At 33.0% G+C, this 22,504-nt stretch overlaps 1 protein-coding gene across 2 annotated transcripts in view; it reads right to left on the reverse strand.

The window, feature by feature from the left end:
* BRWD3 (bromodomain and WD repeat domain containing 3) overlaps positions 1–22,504 on the reverse strand; it is a 115,542-nt gene that overhangs the window by 43,752 nt on the left and 49,286 nt on the right. For both annotated transcript variants that reach the window (XM_044763378.2, XM_044763377.2), the window contains exons 7-17: positions 21,745–21,905; positions 20,199–20,420; positions 16,123–16,223; positions 15,540–15,610; positions 14,479–14,579; positions 12,144–12,184; positions 9,424–9,528; positions 8,212–8,365; positions 4,154–4,288; positions 3,022–3,150; positions 1,877–2,102 (exon numbers count right to left, since the gene is read on the reverse strand). In XM_044763378.2, the coding sequence (XP_044619313.1) occupies positions 1,877–2,102; positions 3,022–3,150; positions 4,154–4,288; positions 8,212–8,365; positions 9,424–9,528; positions 12,144–12,184; positions 14,479–14,579; positions 15,540–15,610; positions 16,123–16,223; positions 20,199–20,420; positions 21,745–21,905 (1,446 nt within the window). The remainder of the gene's footprint in view (positions 1–1,876; positions 2,103–3,021; positions 3,151–4,153; positions 4,289–8,211; positions 8,366–9,423; positions 9,529–12,143; positions 12,185–14,478; positions 14,580–15,539; positions 15,611–16,122; positions 16,224–20,198; positions 20,421–21,744; positions 21,906–22,504) is intronic.

The following is a 22,504-nucleotide window of genomic DNA, read 5'->3' on the forward strand; positions in this document are numbered from 1 at the left end:
ACTTAACCAATGTCCCCAAACTAGACATTGTTATGAGGGCCTTCTTATCTTAAAGAATAATTATTAAATTGTTAATTTAAAAATGACTTTTCTCCATAGAATACTCCAAGCTAAAAATCGAGAGGAGAGATCTGAGTAAGGTTTAAACAAGTTCAACCATAGATAACTAAAATGTTCTGCATCTTTCTTTCAGGAGAATTTCCTTTCTGAAAGAAATCAAAATTATGGCCTTTCAAATATTGTCTCTTTTGATAACATCTCAGTGTACTGATGAGTAGAGAAATTATTTCTTATTATACACTGAAATTCAATGATTACTTCTGAATAAAAACTTTACTTCTATGATCTTTTTCTTTCTTAAATACATCTTAGACCCGTTTTGATCTTGCCTTCTAGTCAGATTAAATGGTATCTGATAGAGTAGCCAAGTGATCAGGTCTTACAGGAAATGAAATGTGATGAATTACAGATTTTTTTATTCAGATGTTTTTAGGTTTTTTTGTTGTTAGTACCATCATGAGTCAATTCTGACTCCTCGCAACCCTACGTACAGCAGAGCAGAACCCTGTCCAGTCTTTTTTGCGCCATCCTCTCATATTCCAGCACCACATCAGACAATGCTCTGCTTCTATTCATAGGGTTTTCATAACCAACTTTTTCAGAAGTGGGTTGCCAGGTCCTTCTTCCTACTCTGTCGCAGTCTGGAGGCTCTGTTGAAATCTGTCCACTATGGGTGACCCTGCTGGCCTTTGAAATACCTGTGGCATAGCTGTCAGCATCACAGCAACGGGTAGCTGCCACAGTATGACAACTGACAAATGGGTGGTGTGGTTCCCTGCCCAGGAAATGAACCTGGGCCGTGTTTGTGAGATGGTCGAATCTTAACCACTAGACCAACAGTTTTTAGTTTCATCTCCTATTTAATATTCATGCTTTTCTCCCTTGTTTAATAAGTATGACATCACTAAAGTAACTACCAGCACATGTGTAACACATCTCATTGCTCTACAAACCTTTATGAGAAACAACATAAAAAGATGTGTAACATTTTACTCTATAATGATCAATTTAAGTCTTAATTCCCTAGTAAGGAAATAAAATTCCATTTACAAATCAGTAACTCACCACGACACACCTGGAAGAAAACCTACAAGAAACAAACTAAAATATAAAGATATTCTGGTATATGTGGGGGGTAGGAGTGGAAGAGGCAGTATACTTAAGAAAAATATGTCAACCAGGAGAGTTGTTTTGATAGAGAATAGTTTATTTCAATGTCTTATTCTACTATCTTCCCATCATGCATCACACTCATCACTACTTCCACAATATCCTCTAAGATTGAGTGTTATTTAAACACTCACACCCCCTCCCCAACACTCAATAATTCTTTGCATTTCAACCATGAGGATGGGTAAATAGCCACTTTCCAGTTTGTGGTTTTTGAAATTTCCTCTTCTTGGCTCCATTAACTATGGACTCTCAAATTAAAATACCAATATTATGAGCAGTGAAATTTCAATTATAAAACCTTGACACGTTAAAGTTAGTACATTTAATCATTACTAGCAGTCAATACTATAAACAATAGGATCATACATTTGTTCAGGATTCTAAGGCAATAGGCCAACACATTCTCTGCTTGAGAATATGTTTACTTGTCCTAATCCATTTATCTGTATCTAGGTGAGAAAAACAATGTAAAAGTACTCTGGTAAGGTAAAAAGTATTATGAACTGAAAATTAATAGAATTAGTAGGTAAAATGTATTATCACTTACTACAGAGTTTAGCACAGGGCATATATCATAAGAGAGAACAGTAGCAAGTACAACATTTTGCAAAATGTTTTAAATTTAATTTTGGAGAAAACATACCATTAGCCACATATCCCAGCTGTGGTATAAGTTGTTCATCTTTACAATTTTCCCGTCCGGGTACTAGTCTTTGGAATTTTGTGGGATGAGGATTTCCATCAACATCCACCAAGAATGGGGGAGGCATGAGGTGAGGAGCTTGTTGGGTTTGTTCATCCAATACATAGTTGTTAGCATCACGAATGAGAGGTCGATAATCCGTGTGGAAGAACATCTGATCTGGAATCTTTATGATAGATTTTTAGTAATTAACGCACACAGGGAATTTATAGATAAGCACATATTTTCATTCCTAGAGCACATGTATTTTTAAAATCAGACAATTTTTGCATTCTCTTATAGCCCTCTATTGTCATATGCTCCCTCTAGGTAGAAATGAATCACCTAGGTCATAATCATATCTTTCTCCACAAAATCCTACCATCTGTATTACTTTCTGGCACTATATCCTATTTCTCCAATTAGGACAGGAAGAAGTAACGCAACAGATAAAGTTAGGTATTTGTATTTAAGTCACAAAAATCATACAAACCTTTATAACTATTTTTTCTTGCTTATTTTTATTCAATTAAGGGTAGATGGAGTATAATATAAATGGAAAGGCAGGTAAATATCAGTCGCATCAAAGACATTCAAAGGTGAGGAAAGTACTGAGCTGAACTCAATGATGAGTTCTCTTCCAACTCCAAGATTCTATAATCTATTCCAAGTTCATAGCTAATAACATATAAGGAACCAATTAAGTTAGCTTCCAAAGTATTTAACAAGATCAATAATAGGTAAAGTAGCCAAGCAAGAAAATAATCATTTGGTCACCAGCTGTTTATTCCCAATTTATGGTAAGTAGAGGATGCTGTCTGGAAAAGTGTTCTCCTATTCACCTGAAAGGCAGTACAGAGAATATCTTCCAAGCAAAATGATTTCCTAATGAATTTTTATATATATATCCCTCTACATCTTAATAGTGATTCACACTGCCAAGTCTTATGTTCTGATAGTGATGAAATATTTTACCACAAAAGGTGATTTTGTTATTTTATATCTATTGACACACATCAACCCTTATTAACTGGAAGCCTTCAAATAAAATTTATGAATGATACAATCCAAAATTGCAGTCTACAACAAAAATTAAATATACTAACCTTTTCATAGTATTTACTGCATCCAAAACCAAAAAGCAGCAAATGCCCATGAGAATCTGTGCAGGCAAAATGGTTTCCATCTGGTGAAAATTTACAATCAAACACTGCACCATGGCCTTGGCCTTCAATCTGAAATTTAGAGGAGTCACTTTAAGTCATTTTAAGAGGTAATTTTCAAATAAAAAGTAGGCAATAGCTTCTGCTTGTTCATATCTTGGATTCTATGATGCATCAATATTCCAATGTACTCTCTGGCTTCTATACCCAGAACCCAGAATGTAATGGATGGCATCAAACATTACCAGCAATGTCACATCTCAAGAAGTACTAAATAAGTGACAGAGAAGAATTAAAAAAATACCTAAACACAACCAAGTTGACAAAGGTGCTATCTCAGAAAGTCAAGATATTATTTTCACATCTTAAATTGTAATGAAAGTAAGCTTTAAAATAACCATCCCAGAATTAAAGCACACAAATCAATTTTACTAACAAAAGACAGAGGGTATTATCAATAATCTGAATATGTATAAAACCTATAAAAGGGAGCTCAAAGGCCAACAATTTAGAAACATTTAGTCAGAACTATTCTTCAGAAGGGGACACTAAATATGGAGGATGAGTAGTCTCATCACCACAGGAGGGTGGTCTACTGGGAGAACAGAGAGGTCACCAGATTTTTGCATGGTTTGTATGAAATATATCTTAGTACCCATATCTCCAATTCCATGTTTGCAAAACAACTTCTTGATTACTAACTAAGCCATATGGGGTTTAGCAGAGGCATATACAATATACTCATTGCTGTGATTCATAAATTAGGATTATAGTTTAAACATTAACCTTTTCGTGATTTTCGTTAGTGTGAGCTCCAAATGCTTATTAAATTTAAATTTCTAGAGTTTAAAGTTGGGGACCAGAATTTGGAAAATGCTAACACCACGATAATAAAGTTACAAGGCATAATTCTCTACTGGCCTTACCCTCAGGTATTGAGTCAATCTCTAAGGTATTGTATGAATTTAAACACAAGATGACAAGGGGTTCCTTGGTACTAAGTATGCTTTTAATTACCAAGTTTTCATAGAAGAGAAGTCTGTTTTAATATAAACTAAGCACAGATTTTCCTTACCATGTTAAAATAATTCCGAATTTTGGTCCCCCGGTCAATGTCCCAAATAAAAATGTTCCCATCGTGACCCGCCGAAAGTATGATCCTTTGATCAAATGGATGTGCTTCCAAAACAAACACCTCATCATCATGTCCCTGTGATAAAATCAATATTAATAATGAAAAGCAACACCGAGTATCTGGTTTACTTGGTCAAAAGATATTGAGAGTATGCCATCAATCTGGTTCAGATGAATTCATGCACACCAATTTAACAGCAATTTAACATGGACACTGAAAGAAATAGTTCAGTTAGAGTTCCTTACATGTTTAAGTGGTGATTTCATAAAGTATTCAATAGACAGAAGACCTGAAAAGGTGTTTAAAATAATGATAGTCCAAACAGTTGCAGTTCATTAACCAGGCCCCTGAAATAGAATTCATATTTCTAGGACTCTGCTATTTAAAAGGCCAAAGAAAATGTGACAAGCACAATCTTTCATTAACACCCAATTCTGTCACAGTGACGACAAACCTTCACTGTTCTTCATCCAGCACTTTCTATCACTGGTATTCAAATTGTATTTTGGAGGCCCCAGGACACATTCAAACAACAAAGTATAATGGCTCTGCCCTTTATCTACTTTCTATTTGAAGATTTCATATAATATGCTATCTGAAAAATGGGTTTGCTGCCAAAAACTCTAAGTTTGAAAACCAATGCTTTATGCATACATTTCACTTTCAATAAATCTATGAATACCAGTACATAGACACCTTAGATCAGGATTCTACAAACTGCAGCCTGCCAGCCAAATCCAGCTCCCAGACGTTTTTGTACACACAGCCTGTGAGCTAAGAATGGTTCTTACCATTTAAAAGGTTGTAAAAAACAAAGAATATGCAACAGAGACCATACGTGGCCTGCAAAGCTAAAATATTTACTATCTGGCCTCTTAAAGAAAAGGTTTGCTGACACCTGATTTAGATCATTGTTGATTTTCCTTAACTCCTGGCTAAAGAGTACACGATTAACAACAGGCTCCAAGTCTTAGAAAGCATACAGGACATTCTGAAGTTGCATTTCACTTAAGAACACATCAGCAGCTTACACATTAGGAGCTTCTACAGTTGATCATATATTGTGAACCTAAGAAGTGCATTTTATTTCAAATAATTGTATTAAAAAATGGAATAATAGAGTATCCTACCGTTATGGACAAAAATACAGCTTATCAAAAAATAACTGTAGACTGGCTCAAAATGCAAAATGTTAAAATTAGTAGGTAAAATCCCATTACAATAAATACTGTTAACAACTGAAAGTTTATCAAAACTCTTTTCTCAGCAACTACGAAAAAATTTTCTTATAACAAAATCTCTTGCTGAATAATCAATGATATAGTAAATACTTTCTCAGATTCCTAACCAGTAAACAATAAAATTACTTTATTAAACTCAAATGAAAATGATACAACTACTTAAGGGTACACTGGGAAAGAGAGGATTTTAAATAGAGGATTTTATTTTGTTGGTCACCTGACTTAAGATAGGACATTGTCACTGGATCATGGGGAACAAAACCTAGTCAAATTCACTAATGTCTTATTATTTATCATCCGCCCTATTTTTATTTATTAAGCACACTCTATTTCCAGCACAGCTACTCAAATCTAAATTATCACCATAGCCCATTCTACCATAGACTCCTACAGTGTGCCAGAGTTACTCTTATCTCCATTCGAATCTATTCTCTCTACTCTGTCATCAGAATTATAAGGTATTTTTCAAAAGCAAAATTCACATGTCACTCCTTTCCTTTTAAACCCTTTAATGTTTCCAATTGGTCTTCAGATAGATCCTACAAGACCTTGAATAGTTCGGCCCCTGTCCATCTCTTGAGTCCTATCTGGTGACACTCTGCTCTCTGCTCTAGCCAGAAATTGGTTTTCTTTCACTTGATCTTAGCCACTTATAAAGGCCAAGAAACAACGTAAATTGGCTTTCTTTCAACTCCCTTCTACCTCAAGACCTTTGTATATGCTTTTCCCTCTTCCTGGAAGAACCTCCCAACCTTCTCACATACGTAATTTACCAAATATTAATTGACCCTCTACCATGTTGAGACAGAAAATAAAAAAGAAGGAAACATCAGGTCGTGATAAACACTATGATGAAAATAAAGCAAGGTGATGTAATGAGGCAGACTGGGAGGCTATTCTAGATTGTTTGATCAGGGAAGGCCTTGTCAAAGAGGTGACATTTAGGCTGAGACCTGGGTGATTTCTACCTATCTTTCAAATCTTAACCTAAACTTCACTTCCTCAGGAAGCTTCCTCTGACCCTCCCAGACTAGGTTTGGTCACCTTATTAGAAATGTGCATTGTATTTTGCACATTTCTTTCTTAGAATTTGAGCAAATTTTTGTTTTCTCTCTCTCTCTTCTTCAGGAGGACAGGCACTCTTTAATTTATCATTTATTGCTAACACCTAACTCAGTGGCTGGCACAAACTAGATGCTAAATAAGTATTTGCTGAATGGAAGGAAGAACTTTACACCCCATTAAGACGCTGATATACAAATTATTAACACAGAATATATAAGTCCTATACCCAAACTAAGTAGATTTGATTGATATAAGGATCAAAAATAGTCTGTTCTAAAATTTCTTCAGTAAAATTCACTGGAAACAGATGACCCATGGGAAGAGTGCCACTAAAAACAACTCTAAATTAAGGTACTTATTAAAACATAATTTTACTTGGATTTATAAAACCAATGGCTACATGGCCTTTGAAATCGTGATTTTTAGAGATACAGACTTGTGCTGTCTAATACTGCAGCTGCTAGCCACGTGTGACTACTAAGCATTTGAAATGTGGCTGGTCTGTAAAGAGATATTCTTTAAGTGCAAAATATAAACCAGATTTTCAAAGATTTGGTATGAAAAAAATGCAAAATATTTCATTAATAATTTTTCTATTAATTACATGTTGAAATGCTACTATTTTGGATATACTGGGTTAAACAAAATATATTACTAAAATTAATTTTGCCTGTTGTGTTTTATGTTTTTATTGTGGCTACTAGAAAAATTAATATTACATATGTGGCTCAAATTATATTTCTATTGGAGTGTTCTGACACAAACATTTCCTAAGAAAGAACCAAGCAAACAGTATATTTTTTCCCACACATATTAATAGAAACTTATATCAGGGCATAGGGAAAGCCAGAATGAAGTAAGCATTGGTTTAACAGACAAAAGGAAGAATACAAAATTCCACTAACACAGTGTTAGGGCTTTATTTAGGAAAGAGGACGTGGGGGGTATATGCAAGATAAATTGGAAATCTTCCCAAAATTAAACAAATCTTTAGAAACCTCAGAGGCTTTGAATAGGATTATCTCACACAGGAGTCAAATAAGGATGATACCATGGTATACTACACAGAATTGAGTCATGAGAATTTGTTTCTAGTCCCTATCACTTACTACTAGGTAAACTATAGGACAATCACTTGGCCCTTCTCCTTAAAGTACTGATGAACTGACAATTCAACCAGATAGGAAATAAGGCTCTTATGCGGAATTTAACCTGAAATCAAACCACACCACGATAAACATCAACCCTACTCATGTGATTTCTGCTATCAATCACATCAACTTTTCACACCACAAATACTGGAGCCTTTTACTATGACAAATAACATTTTTTAAAAGAAAGAGGAAGAGGCATCTTTTTCTTCTACTTCTTCCTCTTACCTCTACTTCTTCTAAACTAACTCCTGAAGACAAGAGAATACAGGAGACCCATCAAAATAAAGTTAGCTCTACTCCTAAAACAATAACAAAAAATCCCAACTCATGCTAAAAACAAAATAATGTATATAACCTACTTTTAGCAACTATACCATGTATCATCCCCGTTTTGCAGATATGGCAACAAAGGTACCTCCAAGAATTACCTCTCCAAGGGACAGTAAGTCACAGAAAGTAAACTAGCACTTAAATTTCCTTTCTTCTAGAATATTGAACTTTTTGACCATTTTAATTTTTATAAAAATAGAATACTTACAGATAAAGTATGAAGAAGTTGCCCTGTGATAGAATTCCATACTTTCAAAAGGAAATTGTTCACTGCAGTAACAACTGTGGTGTCATAGCGATCCCAGGCCACCATAGTCACCTTAAGTTTAGTGACCTTGTCTTCTCCAGATGGCAAATTATTCCTAAACAAAATAATTTGCAGTATTCATACACTGTAACCTTTTAACAAAGGTACATCTGAAGTAGCAAATTATGACAAAGATCTCTCCAGAAGCATGTAAATTTTTAGATAAAAAAATTCTAAACTATACTTTTAAGTACTCACAAAATAAAATAATAAAAACTAACTACTTGGGTACCCTTAAATTTATTTTAGGGAGAAAAGCAGACAAAATGGCAAAAATTTTGCAGTTACCCAAGAACAAGAAAAAAAGGGAAACTAGAAAAAAATCTACAAATATTTTGAAAAATAAAACACAAGGTCATGTTGGCTACCAGAAAATATGAAGAAAACACATAATGGACACTTTGTTCCCTTAAATATTAAAATTTTTTAAACTAATAGATCTTGTAAGAGAGCAGTAAGAAATTTAGTAATTTCTGACTTAACTGAGTATTACATTATCAGTAGCTGATATAGAACTGACTATAAAATCAGTTCTACATTGTTATTAATGGGAAGGTAATTATTTCAGGGTCATACCCTAAAGAAACTGTAGTGTCCCAAAGAGGAAATTATATATCTTCCAATCAACAGTGAAGACGATGAAATAGAATGCTGATTAAGTAGACTCACAGTCTTGAGCAGTAAAACTTCTAATATGAAACATTACAAAGGCATTCTCAATAAATTAGAGAAATAGTTAAACATATGATGACGTTTAATAGGGACAACCCTCAAAGTAGAAAGTAGTATAGATAGATATAAAAACATGATCTATGGAAAACCAAGGCAGAGAATGACGCTATGGGTATTAGTAGAGCACAGAGATCTTTGGGTCACAAGTGAACCAGAATTTTGAACAAATCAGCAATGTTCCTATCATCCAGTCTGCCAATCAACAGTAAAAGGGAATTTACTTAGAGACTAAATACAGATGCAAACATCACATCTACCAATTAATTCCAAACAATTTGCTAATCTAAAAGGATATTTTATTTTCATTATTAAGTACAATTAATAAAGTAAAAGATACTATACCATATGAGAACCACTGAAATATCTAACATCCAATCTTACCCAGTCATTTTGGTAGCCATATCTAGTACTATACTCTTCCATTCTTGTTGCTGATATTGCCAAATTCTCGCTGTTCCATCTCTACTTCCACTAACAAATCTTAAACTGCAAAGAAACAGTTAAAATATCCTTATTATTTTCCTCCAAAATGAAAATCACTTTTTTTCTAATTATAAAAGTAGTATGTTCATCCTCATACACTACTGGGGGGAATTAAAAATGGCACACTTTAAAAAACAGTTTGGGAATCCCTCAACATGATACAGAGTTACCATATGACTCAGCAATTCTACTCTCAGATATATACCCAAGAGGAAAAAACAAAAACTGGTACACCAATATTCATGGCATTATTCCTAAGTCAAAAAGTGGTAATAATCCAAATATCCATCAGCCAATAAATGGATAAACAAATTGTGGTATACCCACACAATCAAATATTATTCACAATAAAAAGAAATGAAATAATGATACATGCTGCGACATGGATGAATCATGTAAACATTATGATAAGTGAAAGAAGTCAGTCACAAAAGACCACATATTATATGATTCCTTTTATATGAAATGTCCAGAATAGGTAGATCTATAAAGACAAAAAATGGATTAACTATTGCCCAAAGCTGAGGGTGGAAGCATAAAAAGATTGAGGATTGAGAGCTAAAGGGTATTGGATTTCTTTTGGGGGTGATGAAATGTTCTAAAATTGACTGTGGTAAATGTTATACAACTCTATGAACATACTAAAAAACAGTGAATTATATGTTATGTGGATTATATCTCAATAAAACTGTTACAAAAAAATACATTCATTCACCCATAATTCTATCACTCTTCACACTTCAGTCTCTATTCTTGCAGACTTTGTCAAAGACATACATACATAGTTATATATTTCGACCTATAGGAAATAGAATTATACAACATATAATGTTTTATACTATTTTTCCCTAACTTAAGTGTATTTTGTAGATACATTTATATGCTTACAAATATAAAACTACCCATTACTTTTAATAAGTGTTCAACTATATGGATGTATCAAAATTTAATCAACCCCCTACTGATGAATATTCATACCATTTCCAGTCTTCATCATTATAAACAATGTAGTGATGAATATCTCTATGCACATCTTTGTACAACCTTATACATATCTTTGGTGAGTCAAGGGAGGCACATTTTTAAAGCTTTATTTGACACATACTGACAAATTACTTCCCTGAAAAATATTGTTCTTTTTAACAATTTACAATCTCAACAAAAGTTGTGGTAGAGTGCCCATTTTCCCTATAACTTGACAATATTGGATGTTATCATTCTTCTTTATCTTGTCATTATGAAAGAAAAATATTGTTTGTATTATTCTAAATTGCATTTCTTTGATTATTAGTAAAATTGGGCATCTTTCGATGTGTTTATTGGCCACATAACTAATTAAGATAAAATAATGCTTCTCCTTTGAGGAAAAAAACAAGGAATTAAAAAATTCAGATTCTTCTAGCATGAAAGAAATACAGTTGTACAAACTTTTAAGTGTATAACTCAGTATAGTGCAATAAACCAACCTTAAAAATTATTTGCAGGTTTTTTGATTCTTAATATAAATGTCATTCTTTATGGACCATGATTATTTACTCTTGCATTTAAAAAGATGAACAAATTCATCATAGTAATCACCCACTGTCCGAAAAATATTTTAAAATAAAACATGGTCAACCACATAAAGTCCTTACAGACATATGTGGATATAAATTTATGTTAATTGGTTAAATTTTTAAATCTATTCTAGGTCAATTTGCAGGCCATGGTAGAAGATTACTACCTTTTTGAGATCAGATATTTAAGAGGGTGTATAAATACCTATATGTAATTTCTGAGTTTACAGATAGGAAATATGTATCACGAGTAAAACAAACAATAAGTGATACAGATGTTCACTGGAAGACAAGATAGCTAAAATTTGTAGTAGTCAGGAAAGGTGTCAGGCAGGGCATAAACTTCAAAAGGAAGATAGGACTTAGAAAAGAAGAGATACAGGAAGGAGAGGGAAAATAGACTGAAGGAGAACGGAAGGGATAGAAAGGATATAGGAAGGAAAGAGGAGTGAAGAGGAGGTGGGGGATGATATTTCTGGGTAAGAATGGTATACGGTAAAGTATAAATAAAGGAATATATGAGAGAATATATATGGGATGTAACAGGAACAACGACTAAATCAATTAGGCTAAATCTAAGGGTTTATATATATGGGGAATAGTAGATGAGAAGAAAATGTAGGTCTAAGTCAAGTTGTAGAGATTTCTGAATGCCAGACTAAGATATTTTTCTATAGACAAAGAGAAAACACTAAAGATATCCAAACAGAGTAATGTTGATCTGGCAGAGATGGACAGGATATATTTAGAATGGAGAAGAAAACTGAAGGTAATGGGTCAAATAATGGAATCCTTGACTAAGGTGAGTGATAACAGAAATGGAAAAAGCAAAATAAACAAAAAAGAAATCATTCAGAAAGGAAGAACTGATAGACTATGGCTACTACTTGGATAGGAGTTTAGAAGAGATGGGGTAAGGACGTCATCAAACATAGATAAGGGCTTTCAGATCTAAGTGACTAGACAGAAATAAAGTATCTAGAGTAGAGGTAGCTACGTCTGAGGGAAGAGAGGTAAAATATGTCAAATATCTGTTTACACAGATAAGTACTACATAGTTACCTGTCTCCATTGTTACAGAACTGAACAGCAACAACTTTGTCCTAAGACATAAAACAACAGATTTTTGGTTAGAATTAATTTATTTGTGAAATTAATAAAGTACTCTTCTCCTCATATTCACATGTGAAAGCATCATGGAGCAGATTTTTAATGCTATAATTTTCTTTTAAAAGACCTAGAATTTTCTTAAAAAAATTAATGAAGGCTGAAACAACTTATTGAGGAAGAATACTTTATCAGCAGTAATTTGAGACAAACCAGACATAAGCAAACCTGTTTCTAAACCACAATCTCAAGAGACAGATAGTTCTGAATAGGTATTTGTTTATTATGTCCCTCATAACAAGGCAGCACATTAATCTGAAATGCCACCTTAAAATAACTGATTTAAAAGTAGTTGAATTAAATGTCCCCACTTAACTTTTTTAAAGTTAATTTTTTAAATTTCAGAAAACAAATCAATCATTTCCTATTTTTTACATGGTTTATTTAATTATTTTACAATGGATTCATCTGACAGTCTTTGGGTACTACAATTTAGATACTGCTATTTGAATATTCCTTTATAAAGATTAAATCATACTTTGACAAATATGTGTATTGTAGTGATGAGAAGATTAAAGCGTAAGCCAAAATGTGTGCTTTAGTTCTCTTTATTCCTTGATAATAAAGCTAAAACATACCCTCAAACGTTGTACACATTTTCACAAATCAGTCAATTATTGAACTGCATTCGAACTTAAATTTTTAATAAAAAGCTCAGATACCAGATGTCTTTGTATTTAACTATTTTTCATTTTTAAAAATCGTTAAACTGTTTTTATATCCATGATTCACACTGTTACATAATTTCACTGTAGTATTTATCTGACAGATTCTGGATTCTCACTGCCACTTGCAATAATTAGTTTTAGATTTTCTGAAAGGACATCTTATTTTCAATTACTAACAAGTTGCTGTTGATTTCAAGCGAGAATATGTAAGTTTTCTGACATTTTTCTTTGCTGGGCACCTGTAAAAAAAACCTCTGCTAATCAATTTTTCTTCATATTTTCCCCCCTCAATTCTTTCTCATTCATTTATTGCCTCCTTCTCTCTCAGCTCTCAATAGACTTGACTGCACTTATGTACACACCCTGCTTGGGTGGTAATTGTAAAGATGCCTTTTTGCATGCTCTAGCACAAATGGATTTCTCCCACTGGACAGTCTCAGATTGAGATCTTTATTATATTTCTAAGTTCTTCCTTTCAAAATTTACATACTATTCCAGGATTTTACTATCTAGGAGCAAGTAACATCAAGGTGAGAGCTCAGTTTGGTTAAGTAACTCTTCACAAGGAGACTGTCCAGTTATGTTTATATGAGAGGACAAAAAGCAGGAGGCTGTTTCCAAAAGAACAAGGAGAAGGTTTCTAACAGGGGTCTTTTTGACTACAAATTTCAGGAACATGATTGATTCTGCAAGTCACAAAATATCTTTTTATTAAGGTCATCTTTCAGGGAAACTGTGTGTGTTTTATTGATGCGCACTAACAGTATTCCAAATGAGGTGTCAACAGTAGTAAGAACAGTAACATTAAGACTTGTAAAGCTGACTGCTTTCAAATGCTAACTACATAGCTTTGACAATGAATCACGTGACATGTACAGTGAGCTGAAACAGAAATATTTCCATTTTCCACAATAAATAATTATCTGGAAAAGAAGGTAAGGAAAGAAAGAGGAGGAAGAGATGAAAAGTGCACAAGGATATGAATAAACAATAGTGGCTCCAAGCTTCCTAAAAAAGCCAAAAGGGAGTGAAGATAACTTGAGAGGAAAAGTGCCAGTCACCAATGACTGTCACTCCAAGCATAAAGCTGTTACCTGTATGGAAGGCTGTTATTGATAACAAAGTGAGATTAGATTTCAGGAGTCTTTGATGGCATTCTGGAAACACTCATACTAAGATCAACAAGCTAAATTGAATAAAAAGAACTTTTTTCCTAAGGCATACTTAATATGTCTTTTAATAAGTGTGTAGATTTTAAAGTAACAAACAGCTTATATAATTAATAAAATACAGCAGGATGAAAGAGGATTTTCATAAACTATTACTGTAATATATATATTTTTCTTTTTCCATATAGTCAAATAGAACTCGTCTTTAATATAAACATACTAAATCTAAAATTTCACACTGATCTTCATTACTAAAGAGACATCTTACCATATGGGTTTTAGCACCAATCTATATTAAATTAGGGTACAGATCAGCAAAGAAGAAATAAAACTGATTTTCCAGGGGTGTTAAAAAAGAAAGCAATATATTTAAATTTCTCATTTTGCTCTTACCGTATGTGACTCTAATTCAGCAATTTTTTCAGGGATCTCAGAACCCAAATAATAGATTCTAATCACATGGTCAGTGCTACCTGTTGTAATGAACATACCACCTGGAGGATTAAAAAACAAACAAACTTTGTACCAAGGAACTTTGACAACCCTCTGATTGCTTCCTTAGTTATATGCTACCTTATATTAACAAAAAGGCAAGAAACACAACATTACCTTCTAATCATTAAAGACATACTAACATTTCAGAGATAAATAAGTAAAATTCAAGAAAAACAAGAGAAATATTTAAAGGACAACTATACCATTCACCTAATAAAAACTCACCAACTATACACTAAATATAGGCCTTTGGATCATACACATTAAGGTCACGGCTTGAGGAATCTCACTTCTTTCTATTTTATGTAAAAATACAATGTTCCAAAATTATTTATAAAATATATACATACATATATATATATAACCTATATCTACAATTCTTTTTATAGTAGCTATAGTGGTTAAGTGTAAAAACTCAACCACTTCTGGGATGATGAAAATATTCTAGAGATAGATGGTGGTAATATATGCAGAACAATGTGAATATGCTTACTGCCACAGAACTGTACATTAAAAATGGTTATTAAAAAGGTAAATATTATGTTATACTCTACTATAATTAAAAAAAGACAAGGTTAACTACTGCACGATTCTTAGCACTAGAAAAGCACTGTTTACACATTGTAAAACTGTCTTCTATACGGAGCCACAGTAAATGTTTTCTGAAAAGTCAGGGCAGGATTTTAATGATGGGGGGCGCTATACATTTTACCAAATAAATGCTGTATTATATAAAAACATATTAATTGTAAATAAGGAAAAAAACTCAACAGCTATTACATGTTAATTAGAGTCCACAAAGGTCCATCTATCATAACATATGGTTCACATTTTTGGTATGCTTCCATTAACACTGAAAGATATGCATTTTTTTCCTCCACAAAACTGCAAAGATATACCTTTCACAACTGGATCACTTAATATTTTGAGTACTCAAAACATTCAATTTTTACACATACCAGAACTGAAAGATGAACAAGATATCTGAACTCCAGGTCTGGATCTCTCGGTAAATTTCACTGGGCGATCTCTAAGAGAAAAGAAAGATGTTTTTATTTTTCCTCATGTTCATTAAATATGCAAGAATTTTAGCACATGGCTGGATGTTGACTGAATTACCATCAATATTACAGAAACCACAAAATTGAACTGGTCAATAAGTACTATTCCCATCATTCAGATTAAAAATGCATTTAACCTTGCAAATATAATTTATGATATCAGTATTACTATTATAGCTTTACAAATTACTATGTTACTTGCTACTACCATTAAGAGAAGTTCGAAGTCCTCTTATCTGAGTAAGAATTGAAACAAATACTCCTTACCAAAATTTTGTGTATAAATTAGACTTTAGCACTGGTTTCAGAAAAACTTTATTTTAAAATGTCTAACATCAAAGTAGGTATGGATGTATATATACATCAGCACACATACATTTATATACTTAAATACATAGACTATTAAAAATCTCTCGAGGGAATAAAGAAAAGTGAATATGCTTGATTTTTCATGGAATTTCTAACCCAATTCTAAACTTACCTAAACTTCATTGTTTTTACATGCCATTGCCAGAAACAGATTGTTCCATCAGCACCAGTGGAAGTGAGGTATCTGGTTGTGCCTTTAGTTGATGGACAAAACTAAAAACAAAAAAAAATTCTAATTCAAATAGAAAGCTTTCATGTTGAAACTTATTTTAAACATAGCATGTTCTAAAATTATAATCACTTTAACAAATATACTTTAAATAAATTCACTTAAGAATTTCAGTTTCAAGAAATTAGTTATATAAATTTCTTAATGAATACCTTAGAAAAATTTAAAATATCAAACTGCAAAAAAAAAAGTCAGTCATTGAATTTAAGATAAAATATTTTAGTCCTAAAAGACAATTATTTTAAAATTATTCAACATCATCTTTTAAGATTATTATTTCACTACTTTGAAGGAAGATAAAATTCACAAAGTCATTACTAGTTAAACCATTACAAATCTGCTAAACATATGTTTATATAGCAACAATGATGGAATTTTTATAGCTCATATGAATAGGGCATTAGAACTAAATCTAAAACCAATGATTAGGATGTTAAAAACCAAGTATTTGAGTTTTAATATTACTTCAAACTTCAATGAAGTATGATGGCAATTTTGTCTTTTTTAAATTTAAATAATTTTCATGAATAATGTAAAATAGGTCATCTCTGTTTGCATCATTGTAGAAAAAACAGATTAATAAATATACTTAAGTTGCCAATTTAGGGGACGACTACTATCCTAGATGGGCCGTGGATGGCCTTTATCACGTAGGATTCTTAGGCTCGGACTCTCAGAAGAGACTCGCACAGAAAAGAAGAGCCACTGGGCTCCTGATGCCTGGGACACAGGAAAAAGTTGAAAAGCAAGCTAGGGTCTCTAGCATGCCTGTGAGTTTTAAAATTCCCAAAAGAGATAATAAACACCTTCCACTGAGATGAAGATTAAGGATCAAGATGCATAGGGTTTTGATAAATTTTGAACTCAAATCAAAAGAAAGTGATCATTATAGATACTAGAAGTCACTTATTTAGTTTTCTTGATTGGAAGCACAGAGCTTCTAAAGACTGCAGTGTTTAAGTTAAACAAAAATTATCAATTAATATTATCCATTATTAGTGGATGCATAGTAAAGAAACCAGCGCTCAGGTAGCATGCTTATATTTTCATTTCTGAGATACAGAAGCTTGCATTAGAAAGCTTAATACATAAACTATAGCAGGAGTCTGCAAATTATGGCCCACATGCCAAATCTAGGCTGCTGCCTAGAAACAAAATTTCTGTAAATAAAGTTTTATTGGGACACAGTCAGTGTACACTGTCTATGGTTGCTTTTGCACCGCAACAGCAGAGTTAAGTAGCTGCGACGGAGACCACATGGCCTGGAAAGCCTAAAATATTTACTATCTTGCCCATAAATATGCTGATCTCTGATCTATAGGAATGAGACAATTAAGTATGAAATAGTATAATTTCATATTTATTTCATTTTATTAAGTTTGTGTAAATGTCACTTTCTCAGGGAGCCCTTCTCTGTCCACCTTATCACTCTAAAATTGTAAATTGTTCCCCTCACCAGCACTCTGTATCTCTCTTTAGTTTCATTTTGTCATAATGATCACTATTCAGTATGCATTCTGTATACTATATATAAAATACATACATATTTTATTAAGTTTAAAGAAACTTTTATTATCCCCATTATATTTAAACTGCTTCATCAATCACAAAGGGGGATCTGGCCTATTAATATACCTTAATTGGATTGTCTTTAAATGAGAAATCATGTTAGAGATTATAAAAAACAAAAACACTATATATATGTACATTTCTGAATACAAATTAATACATAGGTATTGAAGAAAATTTAGGAAATATAGAAAAAAACAATCAAAACTACTTATAATCTCACCACCCAGAGGCAATTATTGTTAACATCATGCCATTTTAACTCAATTTTGTTACAAAAAGAAAAACAAAGAACCCGGAAGGATAATACACCACGCTGTTAAGACAGACAGTTAATTAGCAAAAAATAAATAAAGAATACAGAATGCACACTAAATGATAATCATTATGACAAAAATGAAACTAAAGAGAGATACAGAGAGCTGGTGAGGGGAACAATTTACAATTTTAGAGTGATAAGGTGTTCAGAGAAGGGCTCCCTGAGAGAGTGACATTGGCACAAAGTGGTTAGAAAGTAAGGGAACGAGCCATGTGAATATCCAAGGGAGATCATTCCAAAGACATGCAACTGCAAGAGCAAGGGCAAGAATGTAGCTAGAGTGGTCTAAAAAGGTAGAGTGGATAGCAGCTAAAGCAGAATGAAAACAGGAAACAAGTAGTAGGAGATGAGGTCAAAGAACACAAGGGGCTGAGAATGTAAGGCCTTGCGGTCGTTGTAAAGACTTTGGCTTTAACTCTGAGTTTGGAAACTATTTAGGGTTCTGAGCACCAGTGACATGATTTAACTTCCATTTCAAAATCACCCAGGCTGCTATGCAGAGGCTACACTAGGGCAAGAGAGAGGGAAGAGAAGAAGCAGGAAGATCAGTTAGAAGTCTGTTTCAGTAATCTAGGTCACAGATGAGAGTGGTTTGAAAAAGGGTAGTAATGATGGAAGTCATGAGAATTTGTCAGATTCTGGATATATTCTGAGGTTAAAGTCAACGTGATTGCTAACAATTTAGATATGAGATAGAAGAGGAAGAAAAAAGTCAGAGACGACTACTCTGAGCAATTGGAAGGATGAAACTGCCATTTGTTTAGATGGAGAAAGCTTTGAGAGATCTGAGGAGGGAAGACAGAAGTTCAATTTTGAATATGTTGCGTTTGACATGCCTAGTAGATATTCATGTGATGATACCAAGTGGGTAGTAGAATACACAAGTACGGAGCTGAAAGATAGGATGGAAATATAAGTTTGAGTCATGAGCCTATGGATGAAATTCAAAGCCATGAGACTTGATGAGATCACCAAGGGAAATAATGTGATAGAAAAGAGGTCCATGGATCTCTAGGGTACTCCCACATATAAATGAAATGAGGTAGAAATTAGCAAATGAAACTACAAAGGAGCCAAACAGTATCATAAACATTTCTGAGTATAAACAAAAGGTCATATTTTTTTTTTATGTTGTATGAGAGTATCTCCAAATTCCAGAAATAATCTGCCAGATAGGATAGTGGGAACACAAGTAACTCCAAACAAAATTCATAAAATGATTTCAACTGATCAAAAATTTGACATGAAATTTTTCAAATCCAATAGGCACTGAACCCAACTTTTGCTAGCACCTCATAAACAGGAGATATGTTATTTAAATAACACAAAAAATTGACTGGCATACTTATTAGCAACTGAAGAACAAGGAAAAGCAAATGGGAGTGATTATCTCATCCACTAAAGTGGGCGCCTTGATCAACATGTAAAAGACAGTTTCAAAAGGGTTCCTCTGTTTTGTTCTCAACACAAAGAAACAGAACAAAAGTTCTGCTTAGTTTTATTAAGTTCTTTTGGGGGTATCCAGGACTTTCACTACCAACATCTGGTAAAAACACTATATGGGTAAGTATTTAAAAGAAGTCAATGTATTGTATGTCAAACATCAAGTTGAAACAGGAAATTACTGAAACTAAGAATAAAAATTTCCCTAAACTACACACATACACACAAAAAAATCTGACTGACAAACACCCTACATTAAATATTAACACAAACTATGTCAACATTCAAGTTTAGAACCTGTTTATATCCTGACTAACAGGTATCAGTTTTGCTCCTTAAGGCATTTACAAGTCTCCCTTCTTCACAAATATGAGTGAGATGCATAAGATGTCTCACACCCTATTTGAAAAACCTTTTCAATGATCTTTTTACTTATCTCTAAAGAGAACAGATTTATATGAAAAAGGAACTTTAAAAAATACCTGTCTGCAGGGTAGGAACTAAGCCCTTAAGAGATCAACATCTTTCTGTTGCTATTCTTTATATTATCCACATAATGTTAACAAAAATCAAGAGAATTCTCATCCTTATTACCTATGTTAGAAGTGTCTTTTCATTTGTTTTTTACCTGTATGGAAGTAATAGAAGCTGAATGTCCTTGAAGGACTGCAACTGGTGCACAAGTTCGAAGACACCACACCCTTACAACCTTATCACAGCTGCCTGCGGCAATGAGAGTGTTTTCATAGTTAACAGCCATGTCAGAAATTTCAGCAGAATGCCCTCGAAGTGTAGCAAGGAGGCGTCCATCATCTGTTGCCCAAATTTTCACTAAACAGTCATCTGAACCCTAGAATAACACAAAAGGACAGAAGATTTACAATACAGCAGAAATTCGTAACCCCTCCTCAAAAAAAGACAAAGGGAGGATTTTATTGTTACTTCTAAGCATTTACTTTTTAGTTACTTCTCTCCATATAATATGGATCTAGCAGGAAATATAAACGATGTCAAAATGAAAGCACTGACAAAGCATTGTCCAAATTGATAATGGCATTTGTGAAGAATTCCTCAAAACTACTACCAATCCTGATAACTCAAAATATTTTTAAGTCACTTTTAAGTGATTTGGCATCAAGTATCTCTGCCATTATTTCTTTCCTTAGGCCTTACAGCCTTTTTTCTTAATTGCTTGAATATTTTTTCTACAAGTACTTAAAATTTTAACCTAAAGTCTATATGTATTTCTCAGTAAATATGAGGCTTTGTTAATAATCTCTGATGGAAACATTGTTAAACTCCCTAATGAGAATTTCAAAAAAGATTTAAAAATAGTAAAGAGCAATTCTACTCTAATGTGGTAGATAAGTTATTTAATAATTATCTGTTTATAAAAAGACGGCAATCATCATCCTCATCATGATCATCAACATGCAAATACTTAGATGATGTATTTAGAGTCATGAAAATGTCAACTGAAGAATCTATAATGAACGCCAAGGAGTTTAACTTCTCAAAATACAAACCACTTCCTTTGTTGTAGTATACAAATTTAAAAAGAAAATTACGCCCTTAACCTACACTTCTATGTTAACTTAGTACTGAAGCAATGAGAATAAGCTTTTTCTTGGAAATGGTAGTGTGCTACAATTTTGTACTAAAAAGCACGCAACATGATCTGGTTAATAAAAACCTAATTTTAAAAAATAGTACTAAAATCAAAGAAAGATATACACAATTACTGTAATCTTCATTACTAACTATGTAGTTCAACTATTCAACCATAAGGATGATGTAATCATTAATTATGCCGAACTGGCACCAATTCCACTAAGTGACAAATGGAAAATGCATTTTAATAAATGATTGCTAAAATGGAATGAAATGAAATTGAGTAGGTAAATTTTTTTCACATAAATTAACCATCACTAGAGTATAAGGCCTTCTGAAGATTTAATTTTTTTCATTAGATTTCCCAAAACATAGAGGATATTATAGTCCACCCTTTTACTTATATAGAATGAGAAAAGATTTTCAATTTCCACTAATCTTTTCTTGTATTCATGTACCTAAAAAGGATGAACTGCTTACAAAGCATAATTGAATGCCATGAAATCTAACTTCAATTGTTGTAAATCTTTAATATGCTACAGTATCATAAATTTTAAACTCACTGTAAAAATTCTTCTCCCACTTCGATCAAATGCTACACAGTAGACAGATGACAAGTGCCCCAGAATTCTCTTATGCATCTTAATGTGCTGGTAAGCAGATGAAGGGAAAATATGGCTGAAGCGACTACATCCGGTTAATTGCCTGGCAGAGGTGATACTCACTGGAAAACATAAAATAGGAGATTCACTGCTTAAAACCTAAAGCAAAATCTACTTCATGAATAAAAAATGAATATTAAGATGAGACAAAACAGGGTACACACACCACAGCAATTCTATCCCGTGAGAAGTCTAAATTCTATTAGACATTTCATGATTTTATGAACTCAAATCCACTACTGCAAAGCACTAAGAATACTATTCTTTAAATCCCACAAGTCTGATTTTCTGTTTGCCTTACTATGGTTTCTCAAGTTCATTCCCGTTTTGCCTTTCTTGGTAGACTATAGTCAGACACTGTCACTTTAAATATATAGGTAAACCTTACTAGAACATGAAGAAATTTTAAAATAAAGACTATATTTAGTTAAGTATAATACATCTTAAAAATTATATAGGGAAGTTTATGTACTCCTGTCTTACCTCCTTACACCCATCCACCCCATGTACAGCTGTCCCTAAAAATTCAAGAGTAATACAATAGATTTACACAGTGAAAAGAGAAAGGAAGCTATTATACCACATAGGTTTTCAGTAACATACAATCCTTTCTAGGCTTGTCTGTAGGTTCTCCCCTTTTTGGTTTCTGAAACTGGAGGTT

Source organism: Equus asinus, chromosome X, assembly GCF_041296235.1.
Source record: "Equus asinus isolate D_3611 breed Donkey chromosome X, EquAss-T2T_v2, whole genome shotgun sequence".
Taxonomy (NCBI): domain Eukaryota; kingdom Metazoa; phylum Chordata; class Mammalia; order Perissodactyla; family Equidae; genus Equus; species Equus asinus.